The following is a 27,115-nucleotide window of genomic DNA, read 5'->3' as shown; positions in this document are numbered from 1 at the left end:
CTATCTTACGATGGTTAATGCGTAACAAATCAAAGAGCATAGCATTATTTTATGAAGAAAAATCCGAAAAATCCCAACTGCCAACTGAGCCAAAAAGACGACTCCCAGACGCAGTTGTCAGAGACTGGCTTTAAACGTGCAGGTCGTTACAGTATCAATGTTACATTAAACACAAATACATTTCAGGTATAGAAGGACGAGAATTCATCTTTGGAATTATACAGACAGCGGGGAATTTTTATAACCCAAACCCAGGCAACGACACCATTGAATTACATATAACTAACGCTTCGCCCAATCATACCAGGATTTATCTACAAATACCGTACTCCAATATAGATACATATCACAACATACCACCTGATCAGAGTAAAACTGTAAATATAAGTCGTAGTATACAAAATAATGGCACTTTCCGTGGAAAAAGGGGTATACGTATAACATCGGATTATGATATATCAGTCCTAGTTACATGCGTGAAATCGGGGTCGAATGAGTCCGCCGCTGTCGAATCGTATAATGTGTTCCCTTCAAGAAGTGCAGGGAGGCGTTATTTCATTTCTCCGGGGACACAAGGGACATATTGGGGGTATGGATCAAATACTGTCCTTGTAACAAGTAACGCTGACAATAATCTTGTAAAATTTTATAACACCTCAACTGGTCTCCTTAACGCCATGATAATTAGCAGGTTTGAGGTTTATCAGTATCACAGCCCTTACAACCTAATTACCGGCCTCCTTATCGAAGCTGAAAGTGATATTACGGTGATAGCTGGAGTAGAAAGGCATTATGGCTACTATGACTACTATGGCTACTACAGAAATGACGAGTTCAGAGCTAGAACGGTATCCGTGATTCCAACCAAATATTGGTCGAATAAATATATAGTACCCCAAACGAGACATGCTGACACAGCTTCGCTCAGAATCTGGTCTGAGTATGTTTCACTTCGAGTCCATGTAAGTACAGATACCCACTCATTTCTGTCTATGAATAAAAACCAATCATTTGTTAATACATCCGTGGTTCTAACAGCTGAAAAACCATTCTCCATTTTGCAAAACAGTTTCTATTCCAACAACACCAATGATGATTTCATGGTTCTAGTGCCGGGAGTTGATCAGTACATCAATGACTATCGCTTCACCGTTCCACATCTACACTCGAATAGCACGCAGTTGCATCTACATATGAAGAATTACATAGCAATCATTGTTCCAACAACGTTCAAAGACAACTTGCTCATAGACGGCGTACCTGTACAATATATGGGAGACTCGAGAACAAAATACCAGTTTCCCGTCTCGTTACCGTTTAGTAATTACACTGTTTTGTCATTTGAAGTAAGTGAAGGTTATCACAGAGTTCGTCATCTTTTGTCACATGTGAAGTTTGGACTGCTTGTTTATGGGTTTGGAAAATCAGATGCAAGTGATTACGATTATTGGTATAGCGGTATAGAAGAATATACAAACAGTTATGGCTTTTATGCTGGCTTCAATTTACAAGGTAAATATACTTTATATTGAACATCTCTATTCTTGAAGCTCGCAAATAAATATAAACTATTTCATAGAAAATTCTTAATGACATGAAGAGTTTATAATAAAACTTCTCACCACATATACATTGACCTTGTTGCTTAACTTGGAACATTTTAACATTTAAATTTGTTTTGATTGGTTGGTGTATATTCTACTTGACTGATCATATGTGGATATTTAAGGCAGAACATATCATTCTTTTCAAATGACGCTTTATTATCCATTTTCATCAAAATATTCTGAAAGCCGATCAATTCAAAATATAAGCCACCATTTTTTTGGGTTCATTTTCGGCTTGTAACGTAAACATGTATTATTTTCCTGCGGTCGCAAACAAACTATGAATATACTCCAGGCGACCAGTGTGAGAACCCTGGTACTGAACCCACAACACATTCAGTACCCCCTATCTATACAAGCTCAACCGGAACAACTGGACCCGGTAAGAATGTTTTGTTGCGTTAATTTTCCCTAATTGTCGTTGAGTACATTACAAAACTGACTTTGATTCCTTTATTACAATACTATAGCTGATAGTTTTTTTTTGATATTTCGGACTGTTTAAGAACAAATTTGATTCAATTCGTGCATTTTCTAAAATTAAACAGCACTCATTTTATATAGTAGCTGGACTATATGACATAAACATATTGAGTTTATTTTTTATCATTAGGAGTCAGCAACTATAGGCAAAGTATGTGAAATGGTCAAGCATGTGGATACATATCATGATAATAAAATGTTACTGGATAGTTTTATTAAATGTACCAAAGAGAAATAAAATCTGGAAAGTAGATCCCTCGGAAGCACCGAAAACAAGGCAAACAGTGAAAATTGCAGACGCGGTTTGAATGAGTCTGTTCATGAGCAGTAATGGAAAATGCAAAACTGTATTTTCAACACTGCGACAGAATCGTCTGAACAGAGATGTAACTTTTAATGTTTTGAAAGACTATTATTGAACTATGAAATAAAATGAAGAAATCAATTAATCTAAGAAAGATAAAATATTCTTTATAACTGTGCATTTAGAGAGAAAGAGAGTTTTTATGCAATAATTAATTCATGATGATTTCAGGCTGTGAAATGAATAAATTTTGTGTAAACTATGTGTTATGTACTAAAGAAAACCTATTATACGATCAACTAATGAAGTAATAATCAATTGACAGACGTACATTATTGAAGTTCATAGAACACAACATGAGATGTTTGTTTAGTTAAATGAAATTGTCTTATTGTCGTTATAAATATTTCAGATCAAAACAACGTTACAATGTGCTACAGTTGTGAAGATCTTGGACGGATTGACCTGTGTGACACTGTCAAAGCATGTCATGTGAAAGAGGTAGACATTATCTAGTGATAATAATTTTTACCGTGACATATGTACAAGTTAAAAACCAAACAAACAGGTATGTTGAAAAGAAATTTGAAATGACTTGCTTAAAACATAAAATTAAGTTCCCACATTTGAACATATGAGCAAATGACCAGAGAGCGGATCTGATACCCAGTATTATATTTAGAGGCCGAGAAAATGAATATCTCTCAATTAAAGACAAAATAGAACGGAAAAAGAAACAAGAACTACCCGTAATCTTTATTATGTCTGTAATATCTTTCAATATAATGAGTTCTTATTTTCCCTAGGTGTGCTTTGTGGAAAGACAGAACAAATCAGGACGTGACATTTACAGATCTGGATGCTTATCTGCCGATGTAAGAATAAAAATATCTATAAATATTTCAAAGCTCCTGAAGCTATTTAGATTTTGTATAATTACGTCCCTATTCTTCTCAGAACATACGGAGATAAACAAACCGGGTCTGGGTTTTGTTGAGACAGTAAATTAGAAAAACACAGAAGTTAGAAAAATCAATTTAAAATGTTTAAAACGATTGTCTAGACGTTAGCCAGACTTAAGAGAATGGTGGAGAGTAAGAGTAAGGTTTTAACCAGTTCAAATACACCAGTGTAGTTTTAGAGTTAGTGCCTCACTGTGATGTTCATTTATCTGTTTGCTTTGCATTGTTTTCGATGTGGTTTATAAGGATCTTATATGCCTGCCTGTGTAAGTTAGTATATCCTCAAACTCGAGAAACAGCGCGAGGTGATAAATCGAGCTCTAGCGAGTTTTTTTTTTATTCAAACTGTCACGATGGTTTAGAAACACTTGCCTTACTAAGGAAGACATGATATATCAATTCCCATGCCTACCGTTGATATTACTGCAACATATAAAAACATATTGAGGTACATTAAAAGTCGCCACTACTAAAAGACGTTAAAATATGACGTCAAACTATGAAGTTAATGTGCGTACGAGTAGCTTATCTTAGGTGATTTGCTACCAGGATAATAATATCTTACCCCATTAGATAGGCAAGAACACTCCGTCTATGTATATTCGTGTATACATTAATGATGCACATACTCATATAAACTATCGCATGTGGTTAAGAGATTGCCGCCTTAAAACGTTAATTTCCTTGTTTAAGGTATGCGCCAGCGAGCACCAAGAGTCACTGTCTAAGGACGACTTCTGTGTGGAATGCTGCAGTGGCAGCTTCTGTAACAACAAAGGGTGTGGAAGTACAGGTGAATGAATCTTTCAGAATTTCAACGTTACAGAGGAAAATAAGTTAGCCTACTCCTGTGTGGTTATGAAAAGCGCAATGTTCACCGCTCATACTCAGCAGAACTCTGAGCGGAACTCGATCATAAAAGAACATTGATCTTGAAGACCCAGATGAACAACCAGGGAATCACAATATTTTATAAGATACTCCTGATTATCAGTGTATAGCTTTCCCTTGAATAAGGTTGTCATTTTAGAAATATTTTATACGATGTTGTCATTCAAAAATTCTTAATATTTATTACAGTAATCAAATGTATATAATTATATGAATGGGCTTGTGTGTAAGCTTATCATTGTTTCTTATTAGCTTTTGTGATCGCTCGATGCCTTGATGAAATCTAGGTCGAGTTCGAATATGGATTATCTGAGGTCAAAAATTGGTCACTAGATCAAATTAAAGAAAAGCCTTATGTATGCGATGGAGAGTGTATTTTTCAATTGGTCCTCGTGAAATTTTGTCAGAATGATTGCCTTGATAAAATCTAGGTCGAGTTTGAATATGGGTTATCTGGGGTCAAAAAGTAGGTCACTAGGTTAAATCAATGAAAATCCTTGTGTATGCGATAGAGACTGTATTTTTCAATTGATCTTCATGAAATTTTGTCGGAATGATTGCTCTGATAAAATCTAGGTCAGGTTTGAATATGGAGTCTGAAGTCAAAAACTAGGTCATTAGGTCATATCTAAGAAAATACTTGTTTAAACTCAAGAGACCACATTTTTGGTCCAGTCTTAATGAAAATTGTCCATAATATTTGTTTCCATGAAATCACTAGGTCGGACATGTTTACACTGTTATGGTGTGTTCCTCAGGTGAGCGACCTAGGGCCATCTTGGCCCTCTTGTTAACATACTTACAATAAGGAAACTTGTAAGGACAACCATGGTCTGGGGCTGCATTCGTCAACGTTTTAAATCAGAAATATTTAAGTCCGTAAAAAATCACGTATAAAGCTATAGGGTAAAATGTAATTTTAGCATTTCAAAGTTCAAGTTTCAGACTTGAAATGTTGATGAATACAGATCTTGGTTATTAAGATGATACTCCACGTTCATAATATCCACCTGAATGTATGAAATAATAGATTATGGTTCAAACAAACTTTCCCATCACATTTGATTGTGTGTTGTCTTTGTGTTTACGCTATTTCAATTTTAGGGCTTCCAAACCGTGATCAAAGAGGTCCAGTATGCTACGATTGTCAACACGTGTCGTCACCTGAGCTATGTACCTCTGTGACGTTGTGCTCACATCAACAGGTAGATTTGTCTCTATATATATATATACACTAGCTCAGTTTTGAAAACTTTTTGTCACCATTTCTTCAGCCAATCTTATCCAAAAGTACATATGGAATAAAATAAGGATACCATATACGTATATATTTTTGTACATTTGATCAACATTGTCAATCATATCCTGATTACATAAGAAAAATATAGAACTTTAGCGTGTACACAGCAATAAAAATCAGCAGCACGCTACAGCTGACGGTATTGGTAATGAGTTGTTTTGCAGGTATGTCGTATTGAAAAGTTGACATGGGGTGAAGGCTATCATTACAAGATGGGATGTGCAAACAACCTCGTAAGACAGTTTCTGTACTTTTTATGCATTTTATTTGGTGTTTAGAATGTCGTACCGACATACGTTATCCTTCGTTAATTTGACTGCAACATTTTCAAGGAACACGCCTGTGTTTCCGCGGTTCAGCTTTATATACTGTTTTGATATACAGCAGTGCCAATGGAGGTGTGTTCATCATATTTTACATAAATGTATCATTCATATCAATTATTTTATTAGTTCTTTAAACTATTCAGTAACGTTTAGATTCACGATAAAAACGCACAATCACAATGTGCTACTAATTGTGTCTGGATACAAAAATGTAGATCTCTAACGTCGAAAATTTAATTAAGACTTTCTAGATAACGAACAAAGTACTATACGAAGAATCTAGCCGGTGTTACAGTCATTTGCTGAGTTTTTCTTTTCAAAGTGTGATCCTCTGACGAGAACTGTTCATCATCTGTCAAAAAGAGCAACACCAGTCTGTCATTCTTGTTGCCATGATGATTACTGCAATAAGAACTGTACCAGAACTTCTAACGGAGCTGATGGATCTGTTTTTGTTGGTAAGGAAATTTGATTTAGACAGTTAAACAGGTACTATTAATGCTTAATATAGGTACACATTAAGGAATGAAAAATCATGAGAAATTTGGCATCAAAGGCAAAGTTGTAGAATATCAGAAGTATCAAAGTGTCTAAGCAATATATCAAAACTAACATGTATCTGTTTAACTTATCATAAATGATGACTTCAAAAGTGATCTAGTGAATGTCTGGGATAACTGTTATATCCGGCTTTTATTTAGTTAAAGTGTTTGAAGCATTTTGGATTAAACAATTTATATGCCTCTTTGCATTTTAGGCTGAGTTTGAAATCTTACAGACAAAACTGACAGAAGATGAAGGGTAGCATTTCGCGCCATTTGTAAATAAACTATATGTTTGATTATTTAAGTGTAAACAGACTATGTATAACATTAACGTATATATTGAGACATTGTACTTTGCATTACGAACTTTTACTACTATTGCTTAACCGTTAAAGCGGATTATAAATTGCATTACAAAAAGAAGAAAAATTGAAGGAACATATTTATCTGGTAATCCAATATAGATATAGCTGTATTGTTCTAATCTTCAAATTCGTTTGCATTCGTTTTTTTTATTTAAAGAGGATATTTTACAAAAACGCTCAATTTTGTAAATATTTGGACGACTTATTGTTTTTATTAAAATCCCTCAACCTGAAAACTTTGTAGATAACCGTTTAATATTTAGAAAGAACAAAATGATATCTAAAAATAGAAAGATTGTTTCTGCTTGCTGCCAAGTGCATTCAACATTTTCCGCGGAGAACTCGAACTGACATGGCTCTTAAATGCTTGGATGGATGGTTACCCGCTATTTCCGAAATCAATAAACGAAAATTAAATTTCCGTCAAAAACTCTGCACGATGCCTCCAAGTTTACTTACATGTAAAATCTTTAACTATGCGAATAGATGTTTTACAGGACAGACTAGATATATTCCTGATGTTTGTAGAATTTTGAGAAAATATAATCTGTCTTACTAAAAAACTGCAAATTTTCCTGGCAAATTAGAATGGAAATGAACAGTCTTATATGCCATATACGCATATACCATACTCAGCAATGGTCAGAACGATTAAATAACGATGACGATCTTGTTTGTTTTAAAGCTGTGCACACGAATATCAGCCCATCAATAATGTGAAGACACTCAGATTCTAAAACCTCAGTGAAACATGCTTTACGTACTGTAGAATTGTTTTTCAAACAAAGCAAAGTGATTTAAAAGCTTGTAAATATTGTAATACACAAAACACTTACTTACATTTCCATTTAGTATCAGAATGTACATCTCATAAAAGGTCTCGTCCCACCTTTCCGTCTTGTATCGGAAGACAGTATTTAACAGAGCAATTTTTTTTAAAAATTGTGATGCAGAAATATTTTAAGGAGTATACTTAATGTTCATGTGTTTGATATATATTGCATAGATGAATTGCTCCACAAAAAGCTCATACAGTGTGTTTGTAACTTTATACATGATTGCATAGCATACGATGGCTAACCAACTTGTCTAATAAACAAGTAGTTTGGCAAGCTATAGAAAAGTAAAAGTATCAAAAAATTATCAGTATAACCTGCTCTAAAACGCTTATATTTCGTTTCGATAAGCTTTAAGATTCCAGGTTCAATATTAAAGCATCTTCATTGTATACATCATGTGGGAAGATGTTCTGATAATTAATATATTCATATTGCTATAGTGGAAAACAATACTTTTTTTACTTTCTTGCCTTTCAATTGTATATATTGTAAGCTTTCCTTAGGTAATTTACTCAATTGAAAATATTTGTACATTATGTCGCTAAAAATCCTTCGTTTTGTTCTGAGATATGACTGCTTTAAACGATACTTTAACAATTCATTGTGCATATATATAAATTCTTTAATACACCGTCAACTGACCATGCTATTTGTTAAAAAAGTAGATGTATGTATATTTCTTACTATTATGTACAATACGTTATATATGTTTCTTGTTATTTATGTTGTAATCGCTAAAAGATGGAAATAAAGAGTATATAATATTGATACAGAAACAAAAAATGTCATGGAATCCTGTTTTATTCATATCTTACCATCGCCCATCGCCCAATAATAAAAGCGTAATAGTAGAATGACAATGGTAGGATAATAGAATTGCAGGATGGCGATGCCATAGTAGGTTTGTAGGGCAGCGATATTAAGGTTTTAGGGCAGCAATGACAGAAAAGTATGACGACATCATCAACATCTAATTGTCCTACTATTTATATAATTGCTTGATAATCTGTTATGGTATATCAAAAAGACAGTTATTAGCAGGCTTTTTGATCAACATTATCGTAAAATTATCTCCAGAAAATATAATTCAACAGTGGTGACTGACATTGCCTTCAATATTACACTAATGATTAATACATGCGACAAAAATGCCGCGAAATAGTCAACTGATGTGTACTTTTTTGTTTAATACCTAGCATTGTCTCTTTGTATCCAGCCCGTCAAAGCATACTTTTTATTTCGTCGATGATAACATCTGAAACTCGTCTTCAAATATTTCGCGTGATTTTTTTTATTCTTAGGTGTAAAGGCTGTCATTGGTTTATCTATGGTGGCTGGTTTAGGACATTTCGTTTGGTTGCGTTGGCGGCTTGTTTGTTTGTTTGTTTGTTTTGGGTTTAACGCCGTTTTTCAACAGTATTTCAGTTATGTAACGGCGGGCAGTTTACCTAACCAGTGTTCCTGGATTCTGTACCAGTACAAATATGTTCTCCGCAAGTAACTGCCAACTTCTCCACATAATTCAGCGGTAGAGGACCAATGCTTTAAGACATAATGTCTTTTATCAAATCGTCACGGAGAATATACGCCTCGTCCAGGGCTCGAACTTGAGCTAAGCGGGCGAGTGCCTAGGGCGGCTTGCACGCGGTTTATGTAACACGTTTCTTTGTCCTGGCGCACACGCGAACGTGCCATTACGAAGTTTTGAAAGTTTTGATTGTTTTGGTGCGCGCGACAACGCGACAAAACGAAACAGATAATGCGACATAAAGACACATAGAACGCGACAGATGGAAACATTTAATTTCATATTTATTTCATATTTAACAGAGAGCTCGAAGAGAAAGCCCAAAGGGTGTGTTCAAAATCGGGTTTGCCGTAACTTGGGTTAACTTTCACACATGTGATGGATTCTAAAGCTTTTACTGGAAGCTGAAAAGGCGAACATGTTGACGTTATCCGGTTGCTCAAAATTATTTACCACTTAGAAGCCCCTCAAGGATGTTTCAAGCTAATTGGAAAACAACAGTTTTTAAAGATAAATTCTAGAAAGAAATTGGAAAAGCATGCCATTAATATTCATAAGCAAACGCGGCGAATGGCAAATTACGTCACGGTGTAATCGGCACCTAGTGAGGCATATCAGGCGACTTACTATCTTCGTTAATATAATGCCAAAGGTTTCAAAATCATATGGTTACACTAAATTATTTTACAATTGTCAACACTTTTGCAAAATTTCAGTTTGATTTAGTGGTTAGTCTTAGGTGTGCTGGTGGTCTAGTGGTAACACGCTTGACTGTCAATCCAGAGGTCAGGCGTTCGAATCCCGGTCCAGACACTGGAAATTTCTGAGATGCTCTTGAGTGTATCCCACCTAACTTAGAGGCCTTTACTGGTTCTTCCCAGGAAAGGTAAGTCTGTATCTAAAATCAGGATTTCTCTCTATCTGTTCTGGGGGCTTTATCTCACTCTGTCTCTCTGGTCAGATCGCTCTAGAGGATGAATTTCTGTGTGGAGATACCTTTAAATCACTTTAAATAATCTAGGAAATACAAATTAAAACAAACAAAATAGAAATATCGAAATTCACCAGAATTTTTTTGTAAATAAATTTCTGATGCACGGTGACCCCAACTTTTTTTCTTTCCATTTTGAAACATTTTTATGTGTCATTAATGCTGCAAAATATTTTTACAATCTTAACGGGATTTTTTTTTTCAGATTTAAATAAGGTGGGTGTGGTAATTATGTCAACATGTAAAAATGAAAGAGACTTGTTAGTGACGTATATGCTTAGTATTACTAATATAACCTTGTATTCATAGTAACCTATAAAACCTGAAATCCCCATAATATTAAGTGATATATTATATGTTTTATAAAGTACCAGCATTTGTACAATTTTACAAAATTTCAGAAATGCTCAAACAGTGGGTGAAGAAAATTCCCTATAAGGTTAAAACGAATTCGGTGACCCGTGCTTTTTCTTCGCTTGTTTGTCTTAGAAGTTAATGTTCTTCATGCTCAGAGAGTATGAAAAAATAAATTCTCAACGGTTTGGAAAAATAATCCCACATCCGTAGTTTAAGTAAAGAAATGTCAAAATTTAAAATAAATTGTGAAGAAAAGCCTTTGATTGCTTTATAACTATATCAAAGTAATATTTGAAAGTCTATATTGAAACAGCCTTGTAAGATTTCAAACATTATCGTTTTCACAGAGAGAGAGAGAGAGAGAGAGAGAGAGAGAGAGACTAGGAGTAGAAAGGCATTATGGCTACTATGCCTAAAATGTGATGTTCGTTCCTGCGTTGAGTCGTATACGAATGCGGACCGCTCAAATTGTAGATCACAATCTTAACTTTAAATATATAATTTCAATGACAGGGAGGAACAAACACATAAGTCACTGTATCCCGAGATTAAAACAGGCTTGTAATGTGATTTTCATTCCTTCGTTGAGTCGTATACGGATGAGTTTTGTGAAAACTGATTTTTTTTAACTAGTGACATACATCTTAGGTCACAGTAGCATGAATTACTAAGGCTTTTAATATCATATGAGGTCCTCATTTACGTTGAGCTCTATATGGATAAGTTTTGTGAAAGCTCAAAGTAATCACCCGGAACCATATATTTTTTCTAATGCAACGTATTTGCTCTGTAAATATATAATTTTACTCCGAATTGATACCGTCACCCTAACCAATGCACCGAATCGGCAATGTTACCACTCAAATTGTAGATCAAAATCTTAACTTTAAAGGTATATCTTTAATGACAGGGAGAGACGGACACATAAGTCACTGTAGCCCTAGATTAAACAGGCTTGTAATGCGGTTTTCGTTCCTTCGTTGAGTCGTATACCGATGCGTTCTGTGAAAGCTGGAAAAAAAACTAGTGATATAATATCTTAGGTCACAGTAGCATGAATTACTGAGGCTTTTAATATCATATGCGGTCCTCATTTACGTTGAGCGCTATACGGATAAGTTTTGTGAAAGCTCAAAGTAATCACCCGGTACCATATATTTTTTCAAATGCAACGTATAGGAAACATTTGCTCTGTAAATATATAATCCGAATTGATACCGTCATCCTGCCCTAACATATGTACCGAAGACTTATGTGTCCCTTAAGGTATTTTTAGGCACTGACGGGCATCTAGATAGATACACCTTTCGTAAGCCAATTGCTAGCTTCCCCGTATGAAAAATTATACAACCCAAGCGAGGTTATTAACCCACATGGTAAGGACCAAGTGATTCAAAGTCAGCGAACTTAACCTGTCGGCCAAGCCGCATTCTTAGAATATGTAAAGCAAAACAAACAAAAATAAAGCTTTGAAGTTTATAACCTTTACAAGTCAAAGTATTAGTGTTGCTGGTTTTCGACTTTAAAGCCAGCACCCGAACGTTTGGAAACAATTTTAATTTAATGTTGCCTCGTATTCTTTATTTAACTTAAAAAAAAATAAGCATCCATAACTATACCTTAATTAATATACGATGTAGTATAATGGCCATTAAAACAAGTTCAGGAAGGGAGACATATATCCAGCCTGCTTCCGAGCTCATTATTAGAAGTTTTAGTAAGAAATAAATGTAGACGTGTAACAGAAAAAGAACAAACCATTAAACGTCCAAAGGAAACAATTTCATGTCGTTGTATAAAATAAATATCCTCTATTTACAGCAGGCAAAGTAACACAAGAAAGGTAACAAAATTCATCAAGCATAAATAATATTTAAAATTACCGTAACTTTTGAAAACACAGATTTACTTGCATCTTTAAACTATGTCTCTAAAACTTACACGAAGGAAATCCAAAATACCCATCGGAGGACACGATTCGGATAGAAACTGATCTCTTTCTAAGGTTGAGGTTTTGCCCAGTGCTCTAACTATAACAATGATATTATTGGTATCCGTCGATGACTGCGATAGCAAAAGATCGGCCAGTTTGGAACAAAAGAAATCGTTTCTCCCCACCCCCACTTTATACTTTCCGCATAAAATAGTTATTGAATTTTGTCAATTTAAATTGAAAACTACAACAAAGTCTCTAATTATTTGTTCGCATAAGCCGACTTTGTGATCATTACGATACAATTACATATTGAAATAAAATAAACTGTATGTATAAGGTCGGCGAGTCTTTAACCAGTTCTGTACAACACTTTTTTAGTGAAGAAAATACACTTTCCTTGACTGTTTACTGATCTGTCATATATATGCAACACACTTATTCCATTGTTGTTTATTGCTATAGAATTGTTCGAAAATGTAAGTAAAATGTGATTCAGAAGTGTGTTTGCTTCATCAGATGTCATATTTCCTAAACAATCTTTCGCTTCTTGTTTCAAGCTTATCTGTAAATATGCGATGCCATAGGACAACGTCCCGAGCAAAAAACAAAACAAAAAACAACAAAAAAAAAATACAACAACAAAAAAAGCAACAACAACAAAACAAAACAAAACAAAATGGTCTGACAACAAAAGTAAACGCTGTCTCAAAACGGATATTGTAAAAAAAACATTTTTCCAGGTTGGACACATGGCGATGAAGTATTCCAATGTACAGTTATGTACATTTAATTAAACGCTTGTCGTCACTTATCAATTGGTTGAGTTTAAGTATCATCCTTGCTGAAGCCGGTTTAAGAGTGCAATTCAAAACGTCTTCTGTTACATGTTTTCCCATTACCGTTGCGTTTTCCTGTAATGTATGAGCTGAATACACATGAAAAATTAAAACAGTATTTTTTCAGTGTCAACATTTTCATCTTTCCAATCGCTTTTGTTTCGGTAATTTCTTTTTTTTCTACACACGTTGCAAAGTGATACTTTATTTCCTATAAATAAAGCATGTTCACTATACAAATCTGTATACTATTGGTATACCTATGTGTTCTTATATTCTAGAAGTTAATGTACTGTTCCAGATAATACAAAGGTTAAATTTGAACTGCGCTCACTTGTTGTCAATGGTGTTTGTTAGATCTGATTGGCTTATGTTCAGACATTTGGATTGCTTTTCACATGGCAGGTATGTAATAGAACAAATGTAATAGGTTTTTATATTTATTGCTATATTAGTGCTATATAATGAATTAAACGCACATGTCTTTTGATGTTAATTTCATTTTGTTTATACGGCAAGTGGTCTGGAATTTGTTTTCTTAAGTCTTTTAGAATTTACCGATACCGATTATTCGTTTTCGTGAAAAAATATTTGAAGTCTGACAATATTAGTTTGAGACTATTGATTTTTTTTTTATAAAAGTTTCGAGACAATCATATAATATATTTTTCTAAATGTGACTTGTAAATTCGTTAATTTAAACCACATTTTCCACCTTTCTTTTCTATTAGGACGATCTCATCAGAATTCCTTAACACATTGACTTCGTGTGATACATGTAAATCTGCCACATGTCCCATCCTACCCATATGTTTAAACGATTATAATTCCTCAATATATGTAAGCATTGTAGGTTTGTCCCTCATGATTTTGGCTTAAGGTTGTGGATGACAATGTTTTCTGTTTTACTCTCTGTGATTGCAATTGGCCATTCAATACGCAATGTACAAAAGAAAGGTGCATTTAAAGTTTTCATTTTTTTTCTCTTTGCTGACATACCACATTAGTATGACGAACCTTACTTCTATCAATGTGGCTGTGTTTCAAGTATCACAAAAGTTGCCACCGTATGAGCTTAGATAATTTTCTTTTATAAAGTTTCTGAATATTTGCATACAACTTGAAATAAAAAAAACAACCTGAAATGTATGCTTGATTTTTATCTATGTATTTGTGTCAGTATTTCTGAAATGTGTCACTTGAATAAGAATTGCTAGATCTTCACGTTATGCAGTATAGTGTAGAATGAATGTCTCAATGCTATTATAGTACAATGAGCGTCCAATGAAGCGTGAAGTCACGTCAATTTATACAGAAAGATTGGTTTAATTAGAGGGAACATCCAGTTGTAGGATTGATTTCGGCTAAGTAACACGTATTTTCACCATGGACGAAGGAGAAATTGAAATAATGATTCAAGAAACAGCACACTCAGCACTGAAAGAGAATAAAGAGGATTTATTGAATAGCATAGGAGCAATGATGGAAAAGATAATTTCACCTTCCGTTCGTCAGTTACTAACATTGAAATACCAAAATGTAACCTTAAAGGAATGATGAACAGTTAAAACATAATTTCAAAGTTATGACGAAGTTAGAACATATTGGCATAATATCTAATTGAAGGTAAATATCCCACTTTATAAACAAGGTAAGCTCACAGACACTTGGGGTTCTCCTACGCCCCTGGTTAAGTTTAGCCAATATATTTTAGCATTTTACCATGTATTGAGCATAGGTGACGATCATAAAAAGCATTTTGTAACATTTCAGCGTGTTTCTAAAAAATGCATTTTACCATCAATGCTCTCAATACTAGAAGATATGCAACTTCTCACGAACACTAGAGAAACAATAGCCAGTTAAACGTTTAAATGAACCCCTACCAATGAATCACTGGTATCAATCGTCAGATCTGTTACCATTCTGTTAAATGACACCGGTCCCGACAATTGTCGTTTGTATTCCGACGAGAAATCAATAAATAATATAAATCAATCTATCTAAATTCTATGGAACACTTCCTTGCGAATAGATCCCTGCTTTAAACTGCGCATATCATTGCCGGGTACCAAAATCACACCCTGGTACCGGCGCTCCCAAGTCCAGGTGGCACTCACACATACAGCGCTCGATAAGCGATTTTAGAGGAGCGGTGGTGTAAGTATTTCTTATTGTATCTCCGGTAATTCAAAACTTTTCTTAAAATGAAAGATATCTGCGCCCTGATGAATAATTGGTGACTAAGTTCTGTGAGTGTCACAACATTTCATCTTGAAATAAACAAAATACGGCGAGTTAAACGTGAACGTTTGACTCAAAAATGTCAAATGTCAAAACAACACGTAAAATACTCGGTAAATACTCCAAATGTATTCATTTTTGATACAGTATCGTATAGCTATGTCTTCCTACAATAACCAGTTCAAATTCCAAGACTTAATTTGTTATATTTAAAGAATGACTCGTGTTTAAAGATGGTATGGGGTTTCAAAACGGCACTCACATCGCACAGGTGTTAATTTTTTTGGCGCTCAACAAGGACAGCTGGAGAAAAGTCTTCAGAAACGTAGACCTTGTTGTTGTTTACTCTCAGTGTGGTGCCTGTATGATCATAAATCATTATATTGTTAAAAAACTGACTGTAGAAGTCGACCTTTCTATGTTAAAACTTACGGCGACAATACTTTAACATTATTTTTTATTAAAAAGCTTCTTGAAAACTGATTAATGCTAAATTTTGATATGTCCTAGGATTTCGTTGAAAAATGAAAAACGTGCTTCAAAACATTCATGTGACTCAGTGGGATCAGTGGACGGTAAGGTTTGCAAGAAGATATGTGTGTGCTTGCGTGCGTTTGTGCGTGCGTATGCGTTTGGTTAAACGCCGTTACTAAACAATATTTCAGGTCAATCTCAACGTTTTTGAATACCAGTATAATGCAGTGAGCATCCGTATGATATATATAGAGCCAGGTCGATACTTTTTTCGTTGGGGTGTGGAATAAATGTTTAATTATAGTTAATTAGAGTTAGTAAAACTCATTTATAACGGACTGACAAGTTTTCTATTCTTTTCTTTAATTTTAACAACTTACCATACGCCTACATTGAATGTATAATAAATGTTGAACGAAAATATTTTACTTGTTTCATTAGATTTAAGATTCAGTAAACACTCATAACAGAAAAATAGAAGGTTTTTACGGTGGATGATTTATACCATTTCATCAATTCGCCACGCGACCCCGTCGAGCGAAAACACGAGAATTAAAAAAAGTTAAACGCGGAGTGGTTAGCGAGCAAAAATTCGATAACATGTGGCGACGCGGAGCGAAAACACGATTATGGGGATGCGGGGGTGGGGGGGGGGGGGGGGGGGTGCTGGCGTTGAGTGAGATTCAAGATGTAAAGCGGCTGGGTGCCCGGGTGCCCACCAATGTTATGCCTTTCAAACCTCAACTTCTTGCTCGGAGCCCGCTGATCAGCCAGTTTTCGCTCGACTCCCCCCGACGATTTACATATTAAATCTAAATTTTTTGTCTGCGATTCTCCATACAAAAAATACTAGGAATAAGAAAGGGCGAGAGCGTGGATTGAAAACATGATAATTAGTGGGGCGCTGAGCGAAAAGTCGATATTTACGTTATAAATCGGCGCCTAAAATTATCGGAAAGACGGAATGGCATATATCAGCCACCAAAGAATTTTGTTAAAATGTCTGTTCGGTACAAAAGACGCTCATATTTTAATATCTTATTAATTCAAGGAATTTATCAATTAATGAGTTCTTGTTTGGCTCTCTCAGGAATCGATGCGAGTCATTCCGATTTAATAGCAGACATGAGACGTAATGACTAGTTCCATTAACTACTGTTTAATCGAACATCAAACTGTTCTTGGTGGTGTAATCTCTACCACACATAACTAACCAGTCCGATTCATCTCTTTTCCGTTGTAGTTGCCTTAGAGCTGACGATTTCTCCACATTTCTGAAGACCTTTCTCTAGCTGTACTTGGTGAGCGTAAAAAAAAATGGACACCTGTGCGATGTGAGTGCCGTTTTGAAACCACTTACCTTCTTTCAACACGAGTCATTCTTTAAATATAACAAATTAAGTCTTGGAATTTGAACTGGTTATTGTAGGAAGATATGACTATACGATGTTGTATCAAAAATGAATACATCTGGAGTATTTACCGAGTATTTTACGTGATTTTTTTTACATTTGACATTTTTGAGTCAAACGTTCACGTTTAACTCGCCGTATTTTGTTTATTTCAAGATGAAATGTTGTGACACTCACGGAACATAGTCATCAATTATTCACCAGGGCTCAGATATCTTTCATTTTACAAAAAGTTTTGAATTACCGGAGATACAATAAGAAAAACTTACACCACCGCTCCTCTAAAATTGCTTATCGAGCGCTGTATGTGTGAGTGCCACCTGTACTTGGGGGCGCCGGTACCAGGGGGTGAAAATTGATACCGCTTCGACTGCATTATAACCGGATTATCGCTTCACCACGTGTTACACGAGGTTTGTTTACATAAAGAAGTGATGATCTGGTTTAACATAGCCGTAAGAGTAACAATTTTGGTTCCCGGTTTATGACATGCACTACACAAAGCGAGGGTCCAGCGCAAGCAAGTGTTCCCATTGTTCGTGAGAAGTTGCATATCTTCTAGTATTGAGAGCATTGATGGTTAAAATGCATTTTTTAAAAACACGCTGAAATGTTACAAAATGCTTTTTATGATCGTCACCTATGCTGAATACATGGTAAAATGCTAAAATATATTGGCTAAACTTAACCAGGGGCGTAGGAGAATGGGGTGTGTGGAGGTCCGAACCCCAAGTGTCTGTGGGTAAGCTATGTACACAAAGACGTATAGATTTTTACGATAGGTTACTTATTATAATAACGTATTAGACCCCTAATAGTAATATTTAAAAAAACTTTCATTTGCTTGGTATATTCTTAAAGTTGTTAAATGTTTCGCACTGTGTTGCAATTTTGAACAACTTTTACCGTGCCGTTTTTTTATGAATTTTGGGTAATTTATTATATTTCCTCAAGCTCAAGTAGAGATAAATTTCAAAGTGATGGCCACTATCCAAAACGTTTGCAGAGAATTCAATATACCATTAATCAAGGTCGAATCCTGCGGGTCTGTTTTGAATTTTGCTAACTTTATTCAAAAATAACTTTTGGGCAGAAGTAAAACCTACCTACATTTCTTCCACAATATGTAGTCTAAACAATGAAGGAAAATAGAGAACTTTTACCGCATGTAACTCTGTATTTTTAAAGATGTCTAACTCTACTCCTTCTGTTTCAGGGGTAAATTCCCATTGAACAGCAAGAAATTGCTGATCAAACGAAAATTTTCCACTTTTGTACAATAAATCAATAATGAGTCTTGAAAGAAGTAAAATCTTACTAGAAAAAATGAAAAATAAGGAAAAATATTTGGTCCCAGTGGGGCTTGAACCTACGTCCCACTGAAAATTGTAGTCAAAGTAGGTTTATGGTAGAATTAAATACTCTTCAAAAAGGAGGTTACTGGAGGTACACTATTACGGGTCTAATATCTTAAGGTAAACCGGTAATCTTTACCTGTGTATTTATCTGTTCACGTTAACAGTTGTATATACTTCACGTATTTATTTCATTATTTTTAGCTAAAGATATTGTGAAAAGGAGACAGAAATGTATACAGCTGGCAGATTCGTCAACTTTATGCTGGCGGTTTGTTGCAGAATACGAGATGAGCCGCGCACTGAGAAAACCAACATAGTGCGTTTGAGACCAGCATGGATCCTGACCAGACTGTGCGAATGCTAATAGTTTCTCTAATTGCAATAGGCTTTGAAAGCTAACAGCATGGATCCTGACCAGACTGCGCGGATGCGCAGGCTGGTCTGGATCCATGCTGGTCACAGTTGCACTATGTTGGTTTTCTCATGGTGCAGCTCAGATAAATCCTATAGTGTCTGACAGTGAAGACGAGAAAAGGATTTTCAAGGCGGAAGCTAGGGCTACAAGAAATATAAAATCTGACAAAAGCAATTCGCAATTAAGGTCTAGGAGCTTGTCTTATACATACAAGAGACCCTCACAGGCTTCAGAGTCGCCATTGACACCCGGGACTAAGCGTAACGGGCAGACGAATGATTCCGGCCAAGGTACCAGGCACGGTTAATTTAATTACCAACACACCAACAGTAGCATACAATAGGGCAGGTAAACCTAGATTAGTACTTGACTGCAGGCACATCAATCCATTTTTGCATATCTTTAACGTAAAATTTGAAGATATTCGTATTGCACAATATACGTTTGATAAAATACACGTATGCTTTTGTTTTTGATCTCAAAAGTGCTTATCAGCACATAAGCATAAGTTTAAATCATACTCGCCTGACCAACAAAAGAGGAAACAAAATATTAAGTATTAAACTATCTTCCTTTTGGTATTGACACAGCAGGTCATATATTCACAAAAACACTTAAATGTGTAATAGGACTCTGGAGGACCATAGGTCACAGAGTTATCATGTTCTTGGATGATGGTATAGGTAGTGATAGAAATTTTGAGAAGGCCGTAAAATCAAGCAAAATTGTTAGAGAACGTCTATGTGAGCTAGGATTTCTAGAAGCTTAAGACAAATGTAGCTGGTTCCGATCACACATGGTTACTTGGCATGGTCACGTACTGTATTATAATGAAAACTTGTTGTTTATCACAAAAGAGCGTATTAACCGCATAGAAGTTTCATTACACTATCTGAAACTTTAGACTTCTGCTGATACTGTAATAAATGTATAGATTCACGAAGTATCTAGAAGTCTACAGTGTTGATTGAAAAGAAAACGTTAGTTAAGTTGAACATTTGACGTCAAAATGTTCGGCTCATGAATAACGCCGGCAGGGTTATTAAAGAAAACGTTTCAATAGACTTTAAAATCTATACGGATGCAGGTCACATCTGTACGGCAGGTTTATTGAAGTATGTGAAGTAAGTCAATTTATGCTGAAACTAGGAAAGTTCAAACTTTTGAAGAAGACATTTTAGTACAGAATTGTCAAAACGGTTTGTATAATACACTAACAGAAACAAATAATGAAGTAAATTTAGTTGAAGGGCACTCTGAATTAGAAACACTCTCGGGAGTGGGTCGATTAATGTCTCCGGAAGCGCACTTTAAGTCAGGGGGACTCCCGGAAGTAAGTCCTATCAAGATCCCGGAAGTGGACTTGAGTTTAGAGAGATTATCAAAAGTGCATCAATTAAAGTCCCCGGAAGTGAACTTCAGGTCAGACAGGCTCAAAAAGTGTGTCTGTTCGAGGTTAGAGAGACTGTCAGTAGTGCGTCAATTAAAGTCCCCGGAAGTGAACTTTAGGTCATAAAGGCTCCCGAAAGTGAGTCTGATCAAGTCCCCGGAAGTGGACTTTAGGTCACAGAGGCTCCCGGAAGTGAGTCCGATCAAGGCCCTGGAAAAGGACTTAGGTCACACAAACCACCGGTATTGCGGCAGTTAAAGTCCCCGGAAGTTGACATAAGTTTAAAGGAACTCCCGGAAGTGAGTTGATTTTGGTCTCGAAAGATGACATAGGGTTAAAGAGACTGATAGAAGTAAGTTTTCAGAAATCCCCGGAAGTGGACAGCAGGTTAACGCTCTCGGAAAGAGCCAGTGAGGATTTAAAGTGATAGAAAGTTGTAAGACAAACGAGTTCGCACAAACATATAAGCAGACAAGTAATGTCGTAAGTAGTTGTGTTCATATACAAAATAACGAAGTTACAGGGAGTTGGAACGCATACGAATCGTGTAGAAGTTCTACCTGAAGAAAATTAAAGGCTATACGTAGTGTTTTACTAAACAACATAAAACTGTTCATGAATAAAGTAGTAAAAATTTACACGGATAACAAGAATATTTAGACCTAGAGCTGGAAGGTGAAACCCTCCCCCCCCTAGGGATTTTTGTAGACCCCATTAGTTTTGAAGCCCCTTGTATGTAGATCATATTTCTGAATTCTGCCATCTGGCAAGCGGGTTCTCTATGAGTTACAGCCTCTTATTTACGTTACCTTAACATTTATTTAATAAATGATAGAACTGGAATGTGGTGATTTATATGGTAGAAACAACCAGAATCATTAGCAAGTAGGTTCAGTGATATGCAGAATATGCTGTTGTCAATGTTCCCGCCTAGTTTTGTTCTCTAAATTGATCAATTCATTTTGTAATTTACGTTACCATTATAATTTATATATTATCGTATCAATTACTTCAATAGGTTTAATTGTCAGAAAATATCAGATATGTCTAAAGTATAGTATTTTCAGATACACAATACATTAGTATTTAAAAATTTATTGTTCAACAGTTTTAAGAACAAGTACGTTACAATTATTATATACGTTACTAAAAGTTACGATATATAGATTTTCATTTCTCAATCAATAGATTGTTTATGTAATCCTTAAAATTATTTCAAACTTAGATAATGCAAGTATCTTATCAAGTTCGATATAAAAATGCATATAGCACAGCACTGACATTGTAACCTACGTTATGATACGTTACTTAATGTGTATTTTAGTAACTGAAAAATACACGCTTATAATCGCTTATCTGTTTAACCAGATAAATTCACGTAAACCAAAATTGAGAAACAACTAAGTTGCGGGGTCCAGGCATCTAAGTCGTCATAATCACTGTCTGTTTCGTATATGTTGTCAATTATATTGGTCATCTCTACTTCTTCATAGTCATCATCAGAGTCATTAGTCACATGTGCCGATGTGTCACAATTTCAGCTAGACTCATGTCCATACCATTATATGTACTCGGGACATTGCCAGCACGTACTTGATACTTTGCAAGAAACATGTCATACATAAGTTTATTGATGTTATTGTATTCTTCAGTCCATCTGATCAGTGATGTGTATGAACTACTTCTGCTAATGTTGCAACATACACCTGTTTTTCCCCTACTAATTTGAGGGGTGTAACTTTCCCTGTGCGAACAAAATCACTGGTTGTTTCAACCAGTCAGACAGAGTATTGCAGGCGAAATTGAGCAGATTCTTTCTCCTTTGCTTATCAAGATGTTGTGAGCATTTATATGGCGTCTCTTATTGCCGTCTGTTCCAGTGTAAAATAAAACAGTATTTCGGTTTTTTTTTGAAGATATTGTTTTCACTATCTGACATGAATGCATTTCAGTCACATGGTACTTTGGTCTTTACTCCTGACACGTAAGAATTTGGAGCAGATTTACGTCTTCCACGCTGATATGATTTGATCGACTGAGTACTCTAAGTGTCAGTTACAAAATCGACACGAGCTGTCTTAGGTAGTTGAATGAACACAGCTTCGGCTACGTCTTGGACTGTTGCAGGGATGGTTACTAAGCTTTGCAGCAGGGCGTTACTGTCAATCAACAAAACAATGTCATCTTTTTTTGATGACTGCAGCCTCTACATAGTGAAATATTTTTTGACTTGTCTGTTTTCATTGGCATTCCAGTCGCAGTAGCTATAACGGCCAGGTGACAGGTCCTAAAGGAAAAGAAAGTGTCAATTCTAAATCTATGTTGTGCTGAACAGCTAAAAGTACCAATTGTTCATACACGTTACGTTCTGCTCTTATCTGTAGTATTTTGTTTTGAGAACTGGTTTCTTTCCTTTTAACTTCAGCTGTGGCAAATATATTAACTTTTCTTCTCTTAATGGGGTCTTGGAAAGGCACTGATTTTTTTCAATCAATCTTCTTTTGATAATCCATCCATTGTTTTTTCACCTATTTCAGTTGCCTTAAGGTCATGAGCGACTTCTGCTTTCGCATGAATACCAAACCACACGCAGTAAATTTTATCTTTGTTGTTTTATTTTTTCGGCCTGGAATGGGTTCGTGAAGGATTATATGCCGTCATAATCCTGTTAACTTCTTCACTCAAGCCTATCTGAACAAGTTATACTTCTTCGTGGTCGGACATGTCTTCTCTATGTACGTCTGCATTCTAAAGTATTGCTTCAACATACCTGACGCTGTAATGACGGGTCATGCACCAATGGAAATATGCAGCATAGTTTCTACTGAAACCAAGTATGCCAACCACAGACTTTGCATGTCTGTTAATTGTCTGCTCTGTAGTTATATCTACTGCATTTCTCAATGCCGGTACAGAAGACCCAGATACACTAAAACCATTACTTCAGAGTAGATCTTCTGCACCTGGATCAATATTTATCAATGTTAACAGGTAAACGAGGAGGTAGCGGGCATAATTATTGCGGTCAAATGCGAAGAACAAAGAGCACAGTTTGTACAGAGATGATATATGTAAATCAAAAGCATAAATCTGTGTTGCTTTGAAGAGGAACAATATCACGTGAATTATGTCTATATACATTAACCAAAATTGAGCAGTTTTGCCACTTTCACCCTTTCTGATTTCTGATTTGAACTGCTCACGTCTGTTGAAATTCTCTTTTTATTTCAAACACTTTTTCTTTGCATGAACTTTCAGTTTGTTTCTGTAATATGAATGCCTTCTTAAATGCTTTCCTTACGGGGTTTTGTCTCTTCAAACTTGCATAGAAGCAAACGCTCAAGAACTTCCATTACAGTCCTGTGTACATTTAGGGTATGGTTGTAGCGTTTACCTGGTAATACTTCATCAAGTGAACCACTAGAACAAATTCCTTATTCTATTTTAAGTTCTACAAGACCATTGTCCTTCGTTAATTTTCCTACAGGCCCAAATATGGAGCAGATTGTGTGAAATACACCCATTCTAACATAACAATTATGTTACCAAGTCCATCTCTAGACAGCAGAACCAAAGAATATGCCTTCTTAGCAACAGCCGAGTCACATGTCACTATAGTATATTTCTGGCTAACTTCATTACTTGCATCTACTGACGTTTTTAACATATGCTGGACTGTAGCATTATCATTGATTGAATAATTCCAAGGTGCCATATATATGAAACAAGTTTGAACACTCACTCTCTGCAAATCATTTCACACATTTGTAATTTATTTATTTATTTATTTATTTATTTATTTCATTCTACTTCAATTCATTTCATTTTCCACTCAATGAAATCAGTTTCATTTCACGATCATGAAAAATGATTTTCTATTAATCTTGTTTAAAGAAAACTATATATAATTTATGTAATTAGTAATTTTCGTTACATAGATTTATGATTTGTGATATATTTATACGTTTTAAAATATATATTACATATTTATGGAATTTGTACAAGTTACATATATGTTTAAACAAAATATTTTACCATATCCCAAATATTTTTCGACTTTTGTAAAAAAATAATTTTTATAAATTTGAAACTCATATTGTCAACATTATATCATTTTATCTTCTTTACTATACTTTATTGCTTATTTTTTCGTAATAATTAGAAATATTTCACAATCGATAAAATTATGTCAAACTCATATCTGTTATAACCACAACCTCTTTTTATAACACTTTTGACATAGACATTTCAAATAAAATATAAAATCACATAGTTATATTTTCTATTTTCGTCACAATTTTTGGTAACGTACATTTGATCACGTAAAGCACATGCCTCAAGTGTCAATTTTACCTTCAAGATATAGATCTGTATATTCTGTCTTTATATATTGATATATTGTGTAGCTGGTAAACCATTTATGGGTAACTGTAGTGCCAGTCAGTATTTTCTAGAAATGATTAATGGTAACGTATAAAGTAGGCTGTAACGTAAAAAGAACCCGACTGCCAGATGGCAGAATTTCTGGAATGATAGCTCATGTTATATGCTTTAAGAAAATCATAGCGTAGAAATATCACTAGAGGGAGGATGTGGGGTTATTGTCAGCTCAAGGTCTAATTACATACATTCTCAAATCGGGAAGTAATATAGAGAACCTACATACAGTTTGTTTACAAATTAATGATGTATGATAATTGCACAATATTAGATATACTGTTGAGTGGATACGTAGAGCTGGAAATCAGAGGGCAGAATATTATAGTCACTGTTAAGATCTAGATGACTGGTCAGTAAATGAACATGTTTACAGTTATTAGATAAATTATTGTGACCGCAGTTTTGATACATTTTTTTAAACATTATAATAATAACTGTGTTGGATTCAATGCAAAATGGTGGGAACCGGGCACAGAAGTTGTAAATTGTTTAGACGAATGTGGTCAAAAGAACTTAAGGCTAGTTTCGCCACCAAGTATGATTACAGAATGTATAAATAAGATGGCAAAAGATAAATGTACAGGTACATTAGTAATAACAAGGTGGCAGTCGGCACCGTTTTGGCAATTGTTTTAGACCCTGATGACAAATACAAAGTGTTTGTGAAAGATGAGTATGTATTGCCTATTGTAGGTTCTGTTTGTCAAGGCCGAGGAAACAGTGGTGTTTTTAGTAAAGAACCATTTTCTTTCAGAATGGTAGCGCTGAGATACAGCTTCGCGGACAATGAGAACGTTTATTTATAAACGAAAATGTGGAAGTTTTACATATATTTGTATAAAATTATATGTTTTTCAGGTATTGACTTAAGATAAATCTCAAGAGGAAATTTGACTAAATTTGACGAGGCAGGGGGTCACAGTGGAAAATTCTGACTATGTAGTAGATCGCATGGCAACATATATTCTTAAGTCCAGAGCAGATAGAACTGTGTTAAAATATTCCTATCAGGTTCAGCGAAGTAAAGCAAGCGACTTACGACATTGTGACAACGTTAATTCAGATCAATAGTTTTTCGTATTAAGCATAGTAAAACAGATTTTTATAGAGCTGGTAGAGATGTTTTCATTTCTAGAGGTTCCACTAGTGCATGCCCGATATCAATATTACAGAAATACATACAGCTCGCTAAGCTCCGCAATAATTCAGAAGTATATTTATTTCAACCCGCGTGCAGACCAGGGTCGAAATGATGTTTACTCAACAAGAATTGAAAGCTGAGTTGTACTCGTGCTAGCGAGTGTATTGTTCAAAAAGTAAGGTATGTAGCACCTGATTTGAAATTAGGTACTCACACATTATGTGCTACTGGAGCCACTACTGTTGCAAACACAAGTGATGTTTCAGAGCGTTGTATTAAACGCCATGGAAGTTGGAAAACAGATGTTTCCAAAGATCATATATTGATGATTCAGTTGAAAAGAAATTACATATTACCAATCAACTAAAGTTGTAGAAAGGTAAAGTATAGAACATGTCAGTGACAAGTGACAAGGTTTTTTCTTGTATTGTTCTTGTCTAAAGTAAGTTTTCGAATTTGAAAACGCTATGCTAATCTTTTTTTTTACCGTTCCATAAAAGTCTTGCAATTGTGTTGGTTTTGTTGTACCCAGGTGTGTTGTGCCTTGCTAGTTCAGCACGTTACGCAGTATAGTGCAGAACGAATGTCTCAACGTTATTGTAGTACAATGAGCGGTTCATCGAAGCCTGAATTCATACGAAATGATTGGTTTTATTGGAGGGAAAATCCAGTTCTGGGTTTGACTTCGGCTAAGTAACACGTAGTTTTCAAATCCGAAAAATATGTGAATTGTATATTTACATATATCTAAAGATAAGTAATTACAGATCGAGGCTTAGAGCGAAACTGCTATCTGTATAAGAAATAGAACAATAACCATTTCGCTCTAAGCCCTCGAGATGTACTCATTTACGAAACATTTGCATACTCGGAGTCCGTATTAAGAGGATTGAATTAGGGTATATCTGTTTTTTTCCTGTATTAGTTAAACCCTACGTGCATACGCTACGGTCACACGTTCTTTTGCCTCA

At 35.2% G+C, this 27,115-nt stretch overlaps 1 protein-coding gene across 1 annotated transcript in view; it reads left to right on the top strand.

Annotated features, from left to right (window-relative positions):
* Positions 1-8,428, top strand: part of LOC123526938 (uncharacterized) — a 35,010-nt gene extending 26,582 nt beyond the window's left edge. Inside the window, exons 3-11 of the mRNA XM_053523911.1 lie at positions 187-1,512; positions 1,903-1,989; positions 2,807-2,895; positions 3,201-3,269; positions 4,050-4,149; positions 5,352-5,452; positions 5,712-5,780; positions 6,196-6,331; positions 6,631-8,428. Of these exons, the coding sequence (XP_053379886.1) occupies positions 187-1,512; positions 1,903-1,989; positions 2,807-2,895; positions 3,201-3,269; positions 4,050-4,149; positions 5,352-5,452; positions 5,712-5,780; positions 6,196-6,331; positions 6,631-6,635 (1,982 nt within the window). The 3' untranslated portion in view covers positions 6,636-8,428. The remainder of the gene's footprint in view (positions 1-186; positions 1,513-1,902; positions 1,990-2,806; positions 2,896-3,200; positions 3,270-4,049; positions 4,150-5,351; positions 5,453-5,711; positions 5,781-6,195; positions 6,332-6,630) is intronic.
* The last annotated feature ends 18,687 nt before the right edge of the window (positions 8,429-27,115 follow it).

The sequence above is a fragment of the Mercenaria mercenaria genome, chromosome 14 (genome assembly GCF_021730395.1).
Source record: "Mercenaria mercenaria strain notata chromosome 14, MADL_Memer_1, whole genome shotgun sequence".
Taxonomy (NCBI): domain Eukaryota; kingdom Metazoa; phylum Mollusca; class Bivalvia; order Venerida; family Veneridae; genus Mercenaria; species Mercenaria mercenaria.
This window is presented reverse-complemented; position numbering and strand designations above follow the sequence as displayed.